Raw genomic sequence first — 15975 nt, 5'->3', positions numbered from 1 at the left:
AGGATCCACATCCCCATGGCTTCGCCTTTTGGCCCTCTGAGCCGCATTGCCCAAGTGACCTGCACAGCTCTACCTGCTCCCGGGCTGACCCGTGGGCAGCCTCTGCTTCCCAGGCACCAAACCCCAACGCTACCGTCAATGCCACCAAAGAAGAAACAACCCAAGCAGCGCAGTAAATAACCCCTCGTGCACAGGCAAAGCACTGGCAAGCAGAGCCAGATGCATCCATCGCTCTCACTGCTTTTCTTCGGCTTTGACACTTTGATAGGGGTGAGGGGGTGGGGGAAGGAGAGTAGCTTCCAAAATTTATGAGCTCGGATTTAAAAATACATTTCCTAGAAGAGCTGCAAAACCCGGAGATGGCGAAGGCAAGTGGCTTAAAAGCTGCCTTTGGGAACGAATGCAAAAGCTGTACCTGCCTCAGAAAGAGGGATCTGGGAAATCTGTGTGGCTGATGTCACAAACTGTGTCCCCATTTGGATCGTTTTGCAAGTCACAGCTCTCTGTGCCATGCACTGCAAGTGAAATTAAAGGTAGGGGTAACAAATGACAGGTTAAAATCCCTCCAGCCCTACAGTAACATCAACCTTAGTGCAGACAGGATTTGGACTGTCACCTTCAGTCTCCTGGAGTTTCTCCTCTACATCCCTGACCTCCTGCTGCTCCATGCATAGCCAGTCTCCCAGCTCCTTTTGGAAATAGATCTCCTTATGCAAAGGAAAGAGCTTGTAGCTGTAAATTTAACACAAAACATCTCTACCACAGGGAATCACATATCAAACAATGACGCCAAACGAATGCCAGGAAGAACAACCACGATATCAGAGTCCTTGGTCTTTACAGATGGACTCTCCCCCAGCAGGGTGCTGCAGAATGAGCAGCTGAAAAATGTTACCCGGTCATTAAAAACATCTAAAAGTAATTTAGCCTGAGTGACAACGATGCTCAAAGCAAGTTATTTGTCTGCTGAGATAAAATGAGCTATTTCAAGCTTGCCTTTTGTCGTAGTTTTCTTTTAAAGTCAGAAAGGACTGAAAAATGCTGAGCTGACAGCCTCCCCGGCAGAGCCCTGGCGCTGCGGCAGCGGCACAGGGAGCATCACCGCGAGCTGCCCTGATCCCCCCGCCATCGCACTCCCACCTCCTCTGACAGGATGCTCAGAATGGCTTGGGAATATGGTCCCCGGGGCCACTGCTGCATCTCTGAGTTACAGTGCCATTTAGGATGGTGGTTTTGCCATGGAAACATCTCCCGCCTAACAACAGGTCTAGCAGTACACGTCCCAAAAGCAGCCCGGCGTTCATTACATGGCAGAGGCCAGAATCTAACCCTTCCCATGCTTTGCCTTTTTCTTTTTTTAAAAACAAAAACCCAATCTTAACCCATTGAAAGCACTGCGTGAGCCAAAGTTTCCTCTGAAATCTCCTTGTGAGGAGATTTTTGGTGTGCTCTTTAGATACACAGAGCATTTCAAATGCCCAGTGTTAAATATTTCAGGTGAAACATAACTCTTCTAAGTGTAGCCAGCCTGCTCTGAAGCTCCAAGTTAGTGAAATTTCTTTGCAGCCTTCAGGAATTGATTTGCTTCTTGCTGGTACCATCTCCCTGTGCTGTTCAGCTGAGTTAATGTATTCCAAAGCTTGATTCCCCCCGCCCCATAATCAGATTTTGGGAAGCTGCAGTGAGATGCCTTAAAAGCATTTTTTGTCCTCAGGTGTTTTCTGAGCAGGCTGCATCCCTCACATCCTGGTGCTTTAGCACATCTCTGTACAAACGGGACGTTCAAGAGTCAGCCAAATTCCTTTGAATCATGTTCCTGCATATCCATATAGCTAATTTACCTTTATTAAAAAAAAAAAAAAAAGAAGGCAAGAAGAGGGAGCTATTAAGAAGGACAGAGTCCAGGCCAGCAGAGCGAGTGCCGTAGGGCTGGGTTAATGGGCTGTGCGGTCGCTGCTGTCCGAGCGCCCAGGCTGGCTGGAGCCAGGAGCTGCTCTCCCAGCAGGGCTGACTCAGTCCTTCTGAGTCCTGCACCCCTCCTTCGGCCACCCCCTAAAGCTCCAGGGTCTGTGGTTAACCCCGCTCGTGCCAGCCTTCTCTGCCGATGTTTTCCCTGGGTGGGTTCCCCCTCCCCGGCCCCAGCTGCATCCCTGCGCTTCAGGGAGAAGGTGAAACAGGAATACGGATAAATCGATCTGCGCTCGCATCTCACGTGAAGGCTGCCCCGTCTGCCTCCTGCGGCCGGAGAAGCTCGCTGCTCCCGCTCTGCCTGCACCAGCAATGTCACCATGTCACCCAGCTGCTCCCTCGCAAGGACACGTCCAAGGCGAGGGAGCGGGGATTCGCAAGACACCCGTCACGATCGTTTATTCTTGTCATTTCTGACCCTCAGGGTAAGAAGAACATCAGAGCACTGCAGGCACGAAACAACAAGCTTTGTAGGTCATACCAGCGTGTAAAGTACCATTAGGAACCACAGCACAAAGCATGAATAATACTCCCTTTATTCTACCATCTACCTCAATGTCCTTCAAATAAGTGCAACTGGTTATTTATGGATGGGGTTTGTATGAGATGCCTGCTCAGGAACACAGGGCTAAAACAGAGCTGGAGCAGTAAGTTTGCTATCACGCCTATATGCCAGTCAGAGCAACCGCAGGGTTGATGGGCTTAGTGATAGTCCAAGGGATGCTGGGCAAAGGAAGAGCAGGGAGACCATTGTAAATCTTCCTCGCACAGATTCATGCGCTATCCATTAAACTAGAGCCGTAAACCACACGTCCCTCCATGCCACCCTCCTCTCTGCAGGGCAGGAAAAACTTTGAAGGACTCCAAGCCTGGAAATGGACCTTCAAGAACAGATCACATCACTTCTGAAAAGCCACAGATAGTCAACCTCAACGGTTTTCCTTAAATCCTTTCAGCAAATAATGGCCTCGATTGCCAAAAATGATCTGATAAGGCAAAGGCAGCGAGAGATGCGCAGTGAGTCACCATCTCCCAAGCATGTTGAACTCCCTTTTGTCTCTGCAGTGACAGAAGCCACGCTCCCAGCTGGAGCGGGGTGAGGTTGCCCCCAAGAGGCAAGTCCAACACAGCAACCAGAGAGGGAAAATGCTGAATTCTGTTCTGAAGGTACCACAAAAGAAGATTAAAAAAAAAAAAAAAATGTCCTCATATGCCCTTATTTTTACTTTGCCACTAGCTGAAAACATCTCTGGGTAGGGTGGGAGGAGAGAGGAAGGAGGTCAGCTCCGGCGTGTGGTTGGTTGGGCGTTATTGTGTTCTGCGGGAAGTCCTGAACCACACGACTTGTTTTCCTAGTCTCCTTTGCAGTGTCATTAGAAAGATCAAAAAAAAGCCACTGTTTTTTCTTCAGCCACATGAGACATCTGATCCCACACACCTTGCTTGGCTCCTTCTGAGCAAGGGCTGGCAGCACCTTCGACAGCAGCATCTGTCTTAGGAGCACCAGGAGAGGCACAATCGCGGACCTGACAGTTTGGGAACTGCGAGAAGGCACGATGTGAAATCCCTCAGCCATTCACGTTAGGCGCACCGGCACCCCCCTGTGCTGGCCCAAAATCCCGGCACCTTGCAGGGGGCACGCGAGCAGGACGGAGGCCCAGCACACCTCCCCGGCCACTTGCTCTCGCCCTCCAGGGATCAGCAGCCTGAAGCTTTCTCAGCCAGTGACAGCCACTTTGATTCTGTAGACTCTGATGGATTTTTCTGCTGTGAAATGCTCTTTGAACCTCTAAGCTTTTAGCATCCACAACATCCTGAGGCAAGCAGACCCCCAGCCCGTCTTCTTTTGTTTGCTTTGAGCCTTCCTGCTAATAAAAGAACTAGAGAGTCTGAAGCCAGATTACAAAGCACCACTGAATAACTTCTATTTACCCTTTTTTAGGCCATTTGATTGTCAAGCCCTCCATCTTATTTTCCAACATTACAACTATTTCTGAGCTGTAGAGATGCGGCCACCTTACAGCCACTGCAGTTTATTCCTGTCCTATACATACACATGCAGTTTCCCTCCCAAATGGCTAAACATGGGATATAACCTAGAATTTAACCATTCCTGGAGCTGCTTTTCAAGAAGGCACAGCTTAAATTCCCCAGGTGAGATGTACCCAGAGTACTCACTGCTCCTGCGCCAGGCTCCTGGTGGGTCCCTCTGCCCCGCTCAGCCGCAGAACATCAGAACATCCCCTCACCCCCCCACCCAGCCCTGCCGCAGCACCCCAGCTTACTGTCAGCTCCAAACTGGAAGCGTCATCTCCAAAATGACTGTCGCGCTGACTCCTGCTAGACTCTTAATTACGAGGAAGGCTGACACAGTTTCTCAGCAAACGGTGTTCGCATACTGTGGGGAAAAACAGAATGAGGGCAAGAGGAAAAATGGGCTAATAAGAGAAAATCAGCTGGAGGGAAAAACACGTTGTGCTGTGCGAACCTTACCATAACAATGCCGAAGCCCAAAATATCGAAAAAAAAATAGGTTAGAACACAGGGGAGACATGCAGTGCTCCACGAACATGGAGGAGAGCTGATATGCGGCGCGGCATCTCACCATCTTCATCTGCCAGGCCTCTCCCCGCAGGTTGGGTTAGAGCAAAGGGGACAGGTTCAGTTTCCAGCACGCAAATCAATGTGTCCGAGAGCCTGAATGATGCCGTCTGGAGAGCCCATGGCTGCCCTGCATGATTTACGCTGCTTTTATAAAAGCCTGCAGCGTGAATAAGGCATGAAGCTTGATGCCTAACCATCCTCTCCCTATCGCTGAGCCTGGCAGCTTTAAGCTATTTTTATTCCAACCGCAGCCTGGTGGTCAGCCCAGAAAGGAAAGGGACCCCCTGCTCCTGCGTGCGCTCGAGAGCCAGGACTGCCATCTCCAAGCAGGCTTTGAGAAACGAAAGCCTGAGACTCGGAGGCAAAGCCACGGAGGCTGCAAACTGAGTCCCAGCTGCCAGTACACGCTGCTCCGGTGAAGGACGCTCGCCCTGTAGCACAAAAGCAGCAGAAATCTATTTACCCTTTCTGCTTTTCTCTGCGAGGGCAAAGGAGCATCGCTTGCCCGGCTTCAGCAGCGCAGCGGTGAATGCAGATCCAAAGGGAAGCGCTGGGAGAAGGGTGTGTGAAAACGGCCCTGTATCCTGTGGCCAGGAGCCCTCCCCTACGCACCATACGGGCCAAACCTGTCTTGAAAAGCTTCAGGTCTCCCCCCAGGCCGACGGCAAAGACGCCTTGATGACAACGAAGGGAACAATTCCAGTTTCCATCCCCTACCCTATGACCTCCCCACAGGGAACTGGGAGGTGGCTGGGAAGCTGAAACACCAGCAGTACCTCACCATGCAGAGACAGGGGAGGCATTCAGAAGAGTACGACACATCTAAATGCTGCTTAAAAGTCACCTGAAAATACATCTTAACCAGCAGCCTGGAAGTGTGGGGACCAGCTTTCAGCACCCAGACCAAAATACCACGATGGGAAGATATGAATGTTTTTCCTCTCTCATCACCCAGCCCTACTTTTGATACCAGATAAAATATTCCCTTTCAAATTCCTTACTGCAAAGGCAAAGCAGAACTCGCTGAAAAAAGCAGCAGTCAGGCAAAACTAAAAGCACCTCCACAAGCAGAATACCTTCAAGGAATTTACTTTCTCCTGCTGATCTTCCCCATCAGCAGCCCACACCACTCCCCAGCACTGAAAGCCCTTTTCAACACTTGATAAGAAGGGGCCCCACCAGTAAAGCTGCCAAAACATCCACAAGGCAAAACATCAAGGTATTTCACAGCCTGGGGGGAAGATGGGAAAACACATTCTGATAACTTAAACCACAAGGAATGAGCCAAATCCACTAATGATGGTCTGACCTCTCTGGGCAGCTTCTTCGAAGCACCAAGGGTGGATCCCACAGCAGCTGCCTGGGCTCCTACAACCTCATCAACCTCTGCTCTGCTCTCCAGGCTGGGTCCCCACACAGCGCCCAGCCTGTCCCCAAGAGCCTTTTCCTTTTTGGGACACAAACAAGCTCTGCTGTGCCAGTGCCAAAAGCTGCCCCTCTGGCACAGCGGGGCTTCCCCACTGGGGAACTTTGGGCAAGTAGTTTCTCAAGAGCTCGTAAGCCCAAGTAACAAGTCCCCAGAAGTACAAGGGGCATCTCCAGCAGCACCCTTTCTGATTTACCCCTTCCAGTAGAAGAGAAAGTCACACAGACAGTAAAAGCCAGTGGAAGAAAAAACAAAGAAACAAACATACCCCCAAACAAAAACAACCCCAAACCCATAACCCACAAAATAAACCAACCAACCCCACCACCAAACAAACAAAAAAGAAACAACAAAAACCCACAACAAAACACAAACCCAAGCCATACTATTCTATACATACAGTTCTGGGAAAGAAAGAAAACAAACATACAGGACCAGCGTTAGCCCTGTGGCTTGATACATTCCTGCTAGTGATGAGGTCAGCAGAATAACCCTCTCTGTAACGCGGCTACCTGAGGTACCTGCTCGAATGTCCCAGCCAGCACCAGCTCGTTCCCAGCCCACACACCCACCCCAAAGACCCAGAGCTGGCTGCCAGGCGATGCTGAGCACGGGCACCTTTGATGGAGACAGACCCAGCTCGCCTGTGCTCCAAAAATCACCACTGCAGTATCCATCCCTTGTCATTAAAAAAGGGTCTTTTTCCACATTGCTTCATGATGGGATTTTAGAGGTAGCATTTCAATCTCACCGGTGCACTTCATGTGTTTGTTCCAGTCACCAGCCTTTCCCAAAGATAGTCTCAGCTCAACTATCAGCTTTGGGGACTTCAGAGAGTTCCTGCAGCCACAGCATCAGTGAAGCGTATGTGTCCTACTGACCTTCAGCCAGACCAACCTGCAAGTCATTAATCACTTCTGAAATCCCCATCCATTACTAAGTTCCACGACAGGCACAGTGAGAAGGAGATGTGCAAATAGTTTTGCTGGCAGGTTTCTCCACCTTAAAGCCAGAAGGTTTTTTTTAAGCCACACAGATGCTTGTCAGGAAATTTAAAAAAAAAAAAAAAAAGGTAAAGAGCCACCAATGTATATTTTATAGTCAGCTTTTAATTTTTTGTCTGTGATTACTGCAATAAAGTGCACCTAATTTCACATGAAATGAGTTAACATGGCTCTTAATACAGCCAACATAAAACCAACAGGTAAACGTCAGTGCAAAATGCTTATCTGAAGACAACCAAAGCAGTTAAGACAAGTACTGTGCAAACAGCCTTCTCCAATGCATGTAATTTCTTTGGGCCAGTAAATGAGTCAGGAAAACACAACGGCAGCAGGTTTGCTATTTCATATCCAGGAGACCCGAAGCAGCGCTCAGCTCGGCTGTCCCTTGTGAAGACTCTGCGGCGAAGCTTTGGGGTCACCTCCATAAGGACACTGATGAGCTCCAAGTCAACCCCTGTCTAGACTTAAGCAACTGGGGAATTACTACTCAGCTACAAAACAGATGGAAAAGTCCACACAAAGCAGGAGGGGGAGAGATATGGAAAATGCCAGGATGTATACACAGGCATTAAGCATGAAAACACAGGACTGGCTGAGCTAAGATTTACTTCAAGATCTTCTCCATTTATAGCAAGCTAATCAGCTGTGAACCCAAGAACGACAGCATGTGCTGCAAGACTAAAATAGGACCTGCAGCCGTTTTTTTGTGAAACAGAGCTGAGGCATGCCCATTTCATGTAAGCACATTTAATTAGAAAAGCATGTCTGGTTTTATTTTTTCATTGTTCTATTAAATAAAAGTAAATATCAAAGTGGTTATTTTATCTGAAAAAAAAAAAAAAGCCAGCAGTTTCAATGTGCTTTGAACTGCAGTACAAAAACTGATAATCGAACCCCCCCCATCCTTCTCCAAAATATACACAACAGCAACTTCAACTTTACATGGTAAGAAAATATATACACATTACATACAATAAACATTTTCTACAATTTTTTTAAACTTTATGCGACATTAGTGAGAAAAAATATAAACATTAATAAAATTACATAAATATATTCAACATAGTAAGCAACTGCTACCAGAGGAAAGGTTGATGCACTATCAAACACAGGCATAGCAAAGGATGGCATGGCCATACCGACATAACAATTTTTTTAGCCTAAAGCATTTCTATTGCCAAACAAAGATACCCTTTGAGGTAGATTTTTGCCAATTCTTAAATAACATGTTGAGATTAAAAAAAAGGGGATTTTTTTTTTCCACACCTGAACAATGCCACAAGCACAACTTTTGTTTGAACAACGATAAGCTGATTATCCTGTGAAGGACACAGAGATGCTGCAGCCTTCAGCTAATGCTCTAGCACTTGAAATGAAAGACAAAATAATCAAGATGAATTTGCAAGTAAAATACCTTCCCTATAAGACTTGTCCATCTTATAGCAGTTCCTTTATATGTAATATATTGAGCTTTATTTTACATTCTCATTTTGGAAAGTTACAGGGAATTCATCATACAAGACAGCATAATCTACAAAAATTAAAAAGAAACAGTATTATAAAACACATATGTTGACATTATTAAAAATCTCAATTGTTAAGGGATCTCCAGTTGGTTCTTCCACTCAATACCCTAACTTTCTCTTCATATATACATACATCCTACAGACAAACCACAGCGTGAGATTTAAATGATGGCATTTGCACAGAGAGCACAAAAGGAGATCGCATCTTCCTTTGATTATTTCACAAACAGCTCTTGGATCTTTGTGCACATACCACATGTGCGGCGAGACTTCACACAAAGGAATTCAGATCTCATATGGCTTTCACAGTTTTTACACATGTAGCCAAATGCTCATCTCTTCAAAACTCCGCTGCGTGTCTATTTTAAGAACCACATTTTCTCCCTTTAGAGAAAGTGCTGGAGCCAGATATAGACTTGCTTGCTGTCTAAAGAGCAGTATAACAATACTACTGGTGTAATAAGATCCCATTTATAAGTTGGCCTTACAGAATCACTTCCTGTGCAGTCACATTCACTGCATAAGTAAGTGTCTGAAGATGACTAAGTTAAAACGAATGCATCACTGTAATAACAAATTCTGTTTTGTCATTTGATAAAACACAACCACAGAGCAAAGCAGCATCCAGTCAGCCTGTTTGGGCACAGCCACTCTTAAGCTCTGTTTCTGCCCTCAAGTCAAAAGAAAAGTAGTCACTTGTTCACATGCAACTTCTGTATTTTGTTGGTGGTGGGTTTTTTTGGTTGTGGTCTTTTATTTTTTTAGAGACATTGGAAGGTCATACCAATTCTGCTTTGCAGATCAACACGTGCAGGCAGTTCTGTTATTCAGCCCAGTTCTGAACCACTTCCTCACCTGCTCACAACAGGCGAGGTCTCACACTGTTTCTGAACTCAAATTCCACGTCACAGGGCAGCTCTTTCCAGCCATCTAACACAATGCTTGCAGGTGTGTGCTGGCAAGAAAACCAATACATATGGTTTTCAAATACCTCTTGTGATTAACACTGGAAATGAGAAAACTTCCCTCAGCTTTCAGTATGATACAATATGTCTAGCCAATTCAGACAGGGCTATAAGAAATAGGTGGTTTGGTTTTTTTTATTTTCCAGTTCATCCACCTCAATTTTTCAGGAGTACTGTATTCACAGTAAAAGCAATGTTAATCAAACTTTATCCTTGTGTTTTGAGCTTGATTCAGGCAAATACTCAAGTTCTAACTCAGGTGACTGATTTCTTCTGTTCTGACCAAGGTGAAACTCCATTCATTCTACATCTTCCTTGATTTCAGAGGTTTTATGTTATTTTTCCTGAACTAGGCAAGACTTTAATTAATCTGGCTCCCAGAAGTCATGCAGTTTTCCCTAAAGAGTAAAAACAAAATAGTAAACAAAAACAGGAAACCAGTGACATAAGAGTAGGCAAGTGCTTAGCTTGAGATCACCACACTGTGTTGCAAGTCCCTAAAATTCTTTTCTAAAACAGTTGCCAGTTTCCCCATATGTCAATCAACCCCAAATATCTCTGAAAAAAACAACTCTGAAAGAGCTGCATCATTATCAGCTTTCATTGATTGCTAAGTAGCTTCTGCAGCCATGTGTTACAGTCTAACTCCCTTCCCCTTCTAGAACAAGAAACATCACATGCACTACAAATTTTGTCTTTTTTTGCACACTGTACATTAATGGTCTTTACAGACAAATGGTCAATTACATAATTTTAAACTGAAATTAATACTAGGCATATATGTGTAGTATTTTTATGTAAGTGATACACTGCATTACTGCAATGATAAGCCTTTCTAAGACAGGTAGCTTTGTACTACTTGCACAATTGTTCTGATCGCATTACAAAATAAACCTCACAACCCTAGACTGGAAGAAACAGCCCTGAGCTCTAGATATCAGCAGAAATTATCCACCTATCCCAGCAGGGCCAGACAGGTATCATGAAGACAAATTTTAATGAGAGACTAATAATGACATTATTTACTACTGCATACTTTTATAGAGCACAAAAGGCTTTTCCTAATCACTGCATTAAATTCGACACATTCAAAGGAGGAAGAGTTATCAACAGCTGTTAAACACATATGAGTAGATCCTTGGACTCAAGCAGTGTCTAAGTCCCAGGCTGCCAGGCCACAGCAGGAAGAACATCACTGCATTCCTGCCCCAACGTCCTTTCCAAAGCATCTGCTAATGCCTATAATCAGACAGGCCCTGTGACTCGACTCAGTACCAGCATTTTAGTATATTACACAAGCCACTTACAAAAGCAGCACTTTTAAGGGTAAAGACGAAATCTTGGTTTTATTGAAGCCAGCAAAGTAAGAATTTTAATTAAAATCTATTCTAATACATCTAGGTATATTCCACAGCTATGCCATTTATGAAGAAAAAAAAACCTTTAAAAGATTGTGCTATTTTCAAATGGTAAAAAATGAGTTAAATGCACCCTGCAATATGAAATAGAGGAAAAAGGTTTAATTACAGTACCTGAGTAAGCCGAGTGGTTTGTATCATATCTTGCCATTTGCCATATATCCTAGCAACCAAATCTTTTACCTACAAATTCAGATTGATTAGTTTAGCCACTTAAGTTAAAAAAAATCATGCCCCCTGTCTCCCCCCCATTCCAAACCCATAAAACCCCAGATAACCCAACACCTGAAGTTTACTGGAAGCAAACAATTTTACAGCTGGCACAAAGTATCATCACCTCAACTCCAACAGGATACCTGTAATTTGGGATTCTGATTTCAAAGTCATGTACTCCACACAAGCACATTACAGGCACACGATTCCCCGCGTTAAGTGTTTGAAATCAGCACACAAGCCTCTGGCCTCCAAACACCCACCTCATCCTTGGGGTGAGTGAATTTTGTTACACAAGTCTGATGCTACCTCAAAAAGGAGCCTGTAACTGCCATGACAAAAGCCAACTATGCAGCACTGTCTGTTTCTGAAATAAATTCCTTACACATAAAACCATGCTTTTTCATAACCAGGCAAAAGTAGGTGTTTAATCCAAGCCATTCAGAACTGAGATTTGCTTCATATGCTGTGTTAAAACCCAGCACAGTGGTGTCCTCTGGAAGTTATTGTACTATTGCACAAATGAAGTGATGGGGAAAAACAGTAAGATTTTCCCCTCTCAGTGCAAGGGCTGTAGAAACAAAAGTGAAAGCAACACAAGATACAAAAATACAAGGCAAGATTCATTAACTTTTTAAAAGGATCCATACTCTACTAATCTGATGGAATAAAAAATTAAAATGTCCTTGAGAGGTAAGGGTGCACACAACTGTAAACGTCTGATTTAAAGCTGAAGAAGCCAAGGCTTTTCAGAGTTGAGGTCAGTCACCATCACTGATCTGATGTGGCTTGCTACAACAGCATGCAAAGCGTGAAAGTCAGGAAATTAGGACTATCATTAGCAAGGCCCACACCACAGAGCAAACAACAGGCAAAGTAGTGATGCGCATAGAGACACCAGGACAAAAAACAAAAACAAAAACCAAAAAAACCCAAACAAACCCATGAGGCACTCTTAAAATTTTCAGGGCTGGGATGAAAGAACACCATACATCAAGAAAGCTAAAAAAACCCACCAAAAACCCTAAAACAAACAAAAGCCCCCAACTTAGGTGTCTTACCTTAGTTCGATAGAACAGCCTTGCATCTTCCCTAATATCACATTTTATGTGCTTATCTAAGGCACCACAAAGCTTCAGTAAGTGTTGCTAAATAAAGACAAAAAAGTATACAGCTGTTTAAATTCTCCACGTCAAAACTAAAAGCTTTCTGCAAATATTACTTCAATCTAAAAATTATAGGCTTCAATTTGAAATTTTCTCAGAAATACACAGGAAGGAATGGGGAAAACGAAGAAAAAAGACAATCATAAGACCTATCAGTTACAGTAAACCAGTTCGAAGAGCTTTAAAAAGTAGTTCTAAAGTATAGCAGACCTATATATCACAAATTTTCAAGTTCCTACTACCTAATTTTTAAATCCTTTCTGTCCCTGAAGTAGCAAGCACAGTGCCATTCACATCTTTCATCAGTGAAGAAAAGTTCTGAAGTTACAATAGCTAAAAATAACCTTTTCAGTAATGATGACTCATGTCATTTTCTTTTGTAGGAATTGGCTGAGCAGGTAAAACATATCTAAGGTTTATGCACTGATCTTTTATTTCTCTCTAAATTTCTCATTAATAAAGCAGTTTTGCAACTTCATAATCTCTTGATAATGGCTCCTGAGATCCTTCACATTCTGTCTTTCTTCATTAAAAAAATTTCCATTTCGAATCCCTCACTGAACAGCTGCAAAGAGGCTCCACTCTGCACAACAGGTGAGACATGCTGAAATTCTACTTATAAACATTTGCTGGTGTCTCAAGATCATGACAATTTATCCCATCTAACTGAAAGAGGACCAGAAATGAAATAGTGATATCGATTTTATACAAAGTCTAGCCTGCACAATACTAGCCTACTGCCCCATTCAGCCACATCCCTCTTGCCACTTGATGGCTATCAGGCCAGTGAACAAGAGAGTCCTTCTTCATTCAGAAACAGAGACACTTTAAAAAAAAAAACAAAACACACAGAAAAACAAAGCACCAAAAGACAAAAAACACACACGCGCCAAAAAATGTTGACATATCTTCAGAATGGCAGTTGTAAAAAACAAAACTCAGAAGATCATTATGATATAATTACTTTCTTTACCAAAGATGATTTTGTTTCAGATTACACGCTGTGATCATCTTTTTGCATTGAGTAGGGCACTGAGACATGTAAGCCCTGGAATGTAAGCAAATGTTACTGCTTTGCCTCTCTCAAGCAGTTCATACAGCAGATTTCTTAACAGCCAAGAGTGATTCCACAGGGCAGAAGGTGCACACAGACACCTTGCAGCAAGTGACTCACACCAAATGATCACAGAAATCTGAAAAGGATTACTGAGAGGCAAAGCATAAGGTATCACTTAGCGAATGTTCACATCACGTGGCGTAAGGGAACTATTGCAACAGAACAGAAGAGACTCAGTCCCAGCTCTCACTTGCTGCAGGGCTGCACGCTGGCACAGAAAACCACAATGTGTTTGACTATATTTTACCAGATATTTTCAAAGTGTTTTTCTTCTAGGCTGAAAAATTTCGACCCTACTTCAAAAGTTCACAGGACCACTGGACTTCTATGTTGAGTTAATCTCCAGTTACCTTCTGATAAAGATTAACAAAATAAACGTTTGCCGATCTGCAGCCTTATGTTTTGAGGTAATTCTTTGCAGAAATGCAGAAGAGGTTTCTTTCTCTGCAGTAAGTACAGAGAAAGCTCTCCTGCATTTACTTTGCCCCAGAACAAATTTTCCCACTGGTGATCTTCTATCACATGATAGCTTTTACCAAAATAGACCAAACATGCATGATAAAGTACTCTAAAATCTAAAGATCTGGCCACTGAAATGACTTACCCTTTGATTAGAATTTACAACATCAAAGAAACTAGCTTCGCTGACTAGGTGAAGAAGGATGTAGATTAGGTAGTACGCCTAGAGAGAAATCAGAATTTTAGCAGTCAAAGCACAATCAGAACTCCGCATCTAAATACAGCACTACCTTTGCTTTATGGAATTATTCCTCCAACTGTCAGATCAATGGACAAGTATGTCTACATATTTGCCTAAAAAACTAATTTGAAACAGTACATTCATATGTTAGAAACATTTAAAACCAGTTTTAACATTGTTTTAAGTTACCTAAGTAACAAAACTTTCTGTAGTTTTAATTACTGAAAATTATATTCAGCAGTTGGCTTTATTTTCCTCTCATCTGCACCTAGATCAAAATACTTGCTAAGAAATTTCATGATAGACTCGAATAACTAAAGCAATATTCAGTTTTTGGATGGACAGATGGAAATACCAAATCTTTTTAATACTTGTTTACAAGAAAAAAATCATGAAAGATTCATAAATCTCCTTATGAAGCTTGCAGGTGAAGGTCTGGCTCAGCACCACAGTTTCCACTGATTATATCAAAAGGGAGGGAGGCTGGTCCTCTGATTACAGGACTCAATACATCCATGTGACTTTGCTATGCAGAAAATCTGGTGATTTCCCTGTTTGTAGTGCAGTCTAATACCGGTTCCTCTGTCACATGCTACTTATTTCCTTCCTCCGTGACTATAATAAAAATTGAACATGAACAGTTTTTAATTATACAGCTGAATGGCAACAAAATTACATATGTACAGTTTCATGTACAGAACTGTCCTCAGTAAACAGAATTAAAAGAAACATCCTCAAAATTGTAGAAGATGCATAAAAAGACAAATGCACTATCAGCTGTGCACCTCCTGTTCCAGTTCTGTGTGAAGGTGATCTCCAGCGGCACTATGCTGCTCCAGCCCCTCTCTCATCTTCTTCAGCAGATTAGAAGGTTTCATGTACACCAGATACTGATGCAGAAGAGACATCTACAGATACAAACAGTAACAGACAGTTTTACTGGCCATGGAAAACTGGAAACCAAGTGCCACTACAATACTATTTGCCCACTAAGACAAGAATATAAAAGGGATTTTTCATTAAAATGGAAAATGCTTTGGGTAATTTTTGACTCTCCACAAACTAAAGTGTTTGTACAGTGCCTCAATAAAAGATCAGTCCTACAAAAAACAAAGTGACTTTACATGAGCACCAAAAGAAGACTGAAAGTAGCACAGACCTCTTTCCAATGTCTAAGCCAAATGTTAAGGCACATAAACACCACTGCATTACAAGCTGCAGAACATGCAGGTTATACACATCCAAAAACATAATAATAATCTAAACTAAAAATTACTAATCGGTCATTTTGCAAGGTTCTTGAAAACAGGCTTACAGTACTAAAACACAAACCAGATTCAAACACAAACAGTATACACGTTTCCTAAATTTTCAAATTATACACACACAACATATATGCACTACCTGCTTGTCACTGTCATCAGGTATTCCCATATGCTGTTTATTAAGCAGCTTTGAAATTATCACTAGGCTAAGACGTCTTCTTACTTCCCTGAAAAACAATTTAAAAAAATTATTTCCTAGACAATTTCTTAAATTCACACTGTTTCTACAAAGTATATGATGCTAGGCATGGCTTTCCTAAAGTTGCCTACAACTATTATATTGGATTATCTGAATTAGGTGCTATTAAACTAGTAAAGAGGCTAGTAAAATATAAGTACCTTTAACTCACTGCAGCTTTTCTTCTGCACAAGTAAACACTGATGGATGCTTACCTCCAAGCCTGAAATTGAGGACTCAACTCATTCTTCCCACTCAGATATGTTATAATTAATTCATTTCAAGGATACAGAACTCGTAACAGATTGACACTTAAAAGCAGCCATGAATCACCCAAAGAAAAAGTAATTTTTTGGTCATTCAGA

The 15975-nt window shown here is 43.0% G+C and overlaps 1 protein-coding gene across 2 annotated transcripts in view; it reads right to left on the bottom strand.

Annotated features, from left to right (window-relative positions):
- Positions 1-7106: 7106 nt before the first annotated feature.
- Positions 7107-15975, bottom strand: part of SLF2 (SMC5-SMC6 complex localization factor 2) — a 31668-nt gene continuing 22799 nt past the window's right edge. For both annotated transcript variants that reach the window (XM_065639143.1, XM_065639144.1), the window contains exons 15-20: positions 15512-15599; positions 14893-15015; positions 14012-14089; positions 12186-12272; positions 11026-11094; positions 7107-9891 (exon numbers count right to left, since the gene is read on the bottom strand). In XM_065639143.1, the coding sequence (XP_065495215.1) occupies positions 9859-9891; positions 11026-11094; positions 12186-12272; positions 14012-14089; positions 14893-15015; positions 15512-15599 (478 nt within the window). In that variant the 3' untranslated portion in view covers positions 7107-9858. The remainder of the gene's footprint in view (positions 9892-11025; positions 11095-12185; positions 12273-14011; positions 14090-14892; positions 15016-15511; positions 15600-15975) is intronic.

This window comes from Caloenas nicobarica, chromosome 7, assembly GCF_036013445.1.
Source record: "Caloenas nicobarica isolate bCalNic1 chromosome 7, bCalNic1.hap1, whole genome shotgun sequence".
NCBI lineage: Eukaryota > Metazoa > Chordata > Aves > Columbiformes > Columbidae > Caloenas > Caloenas nicobarica.
Note: the sequence above shows the minus strand (reverse complement) of the source record. Positions and strands in the feature narration are given on the sequence as shown.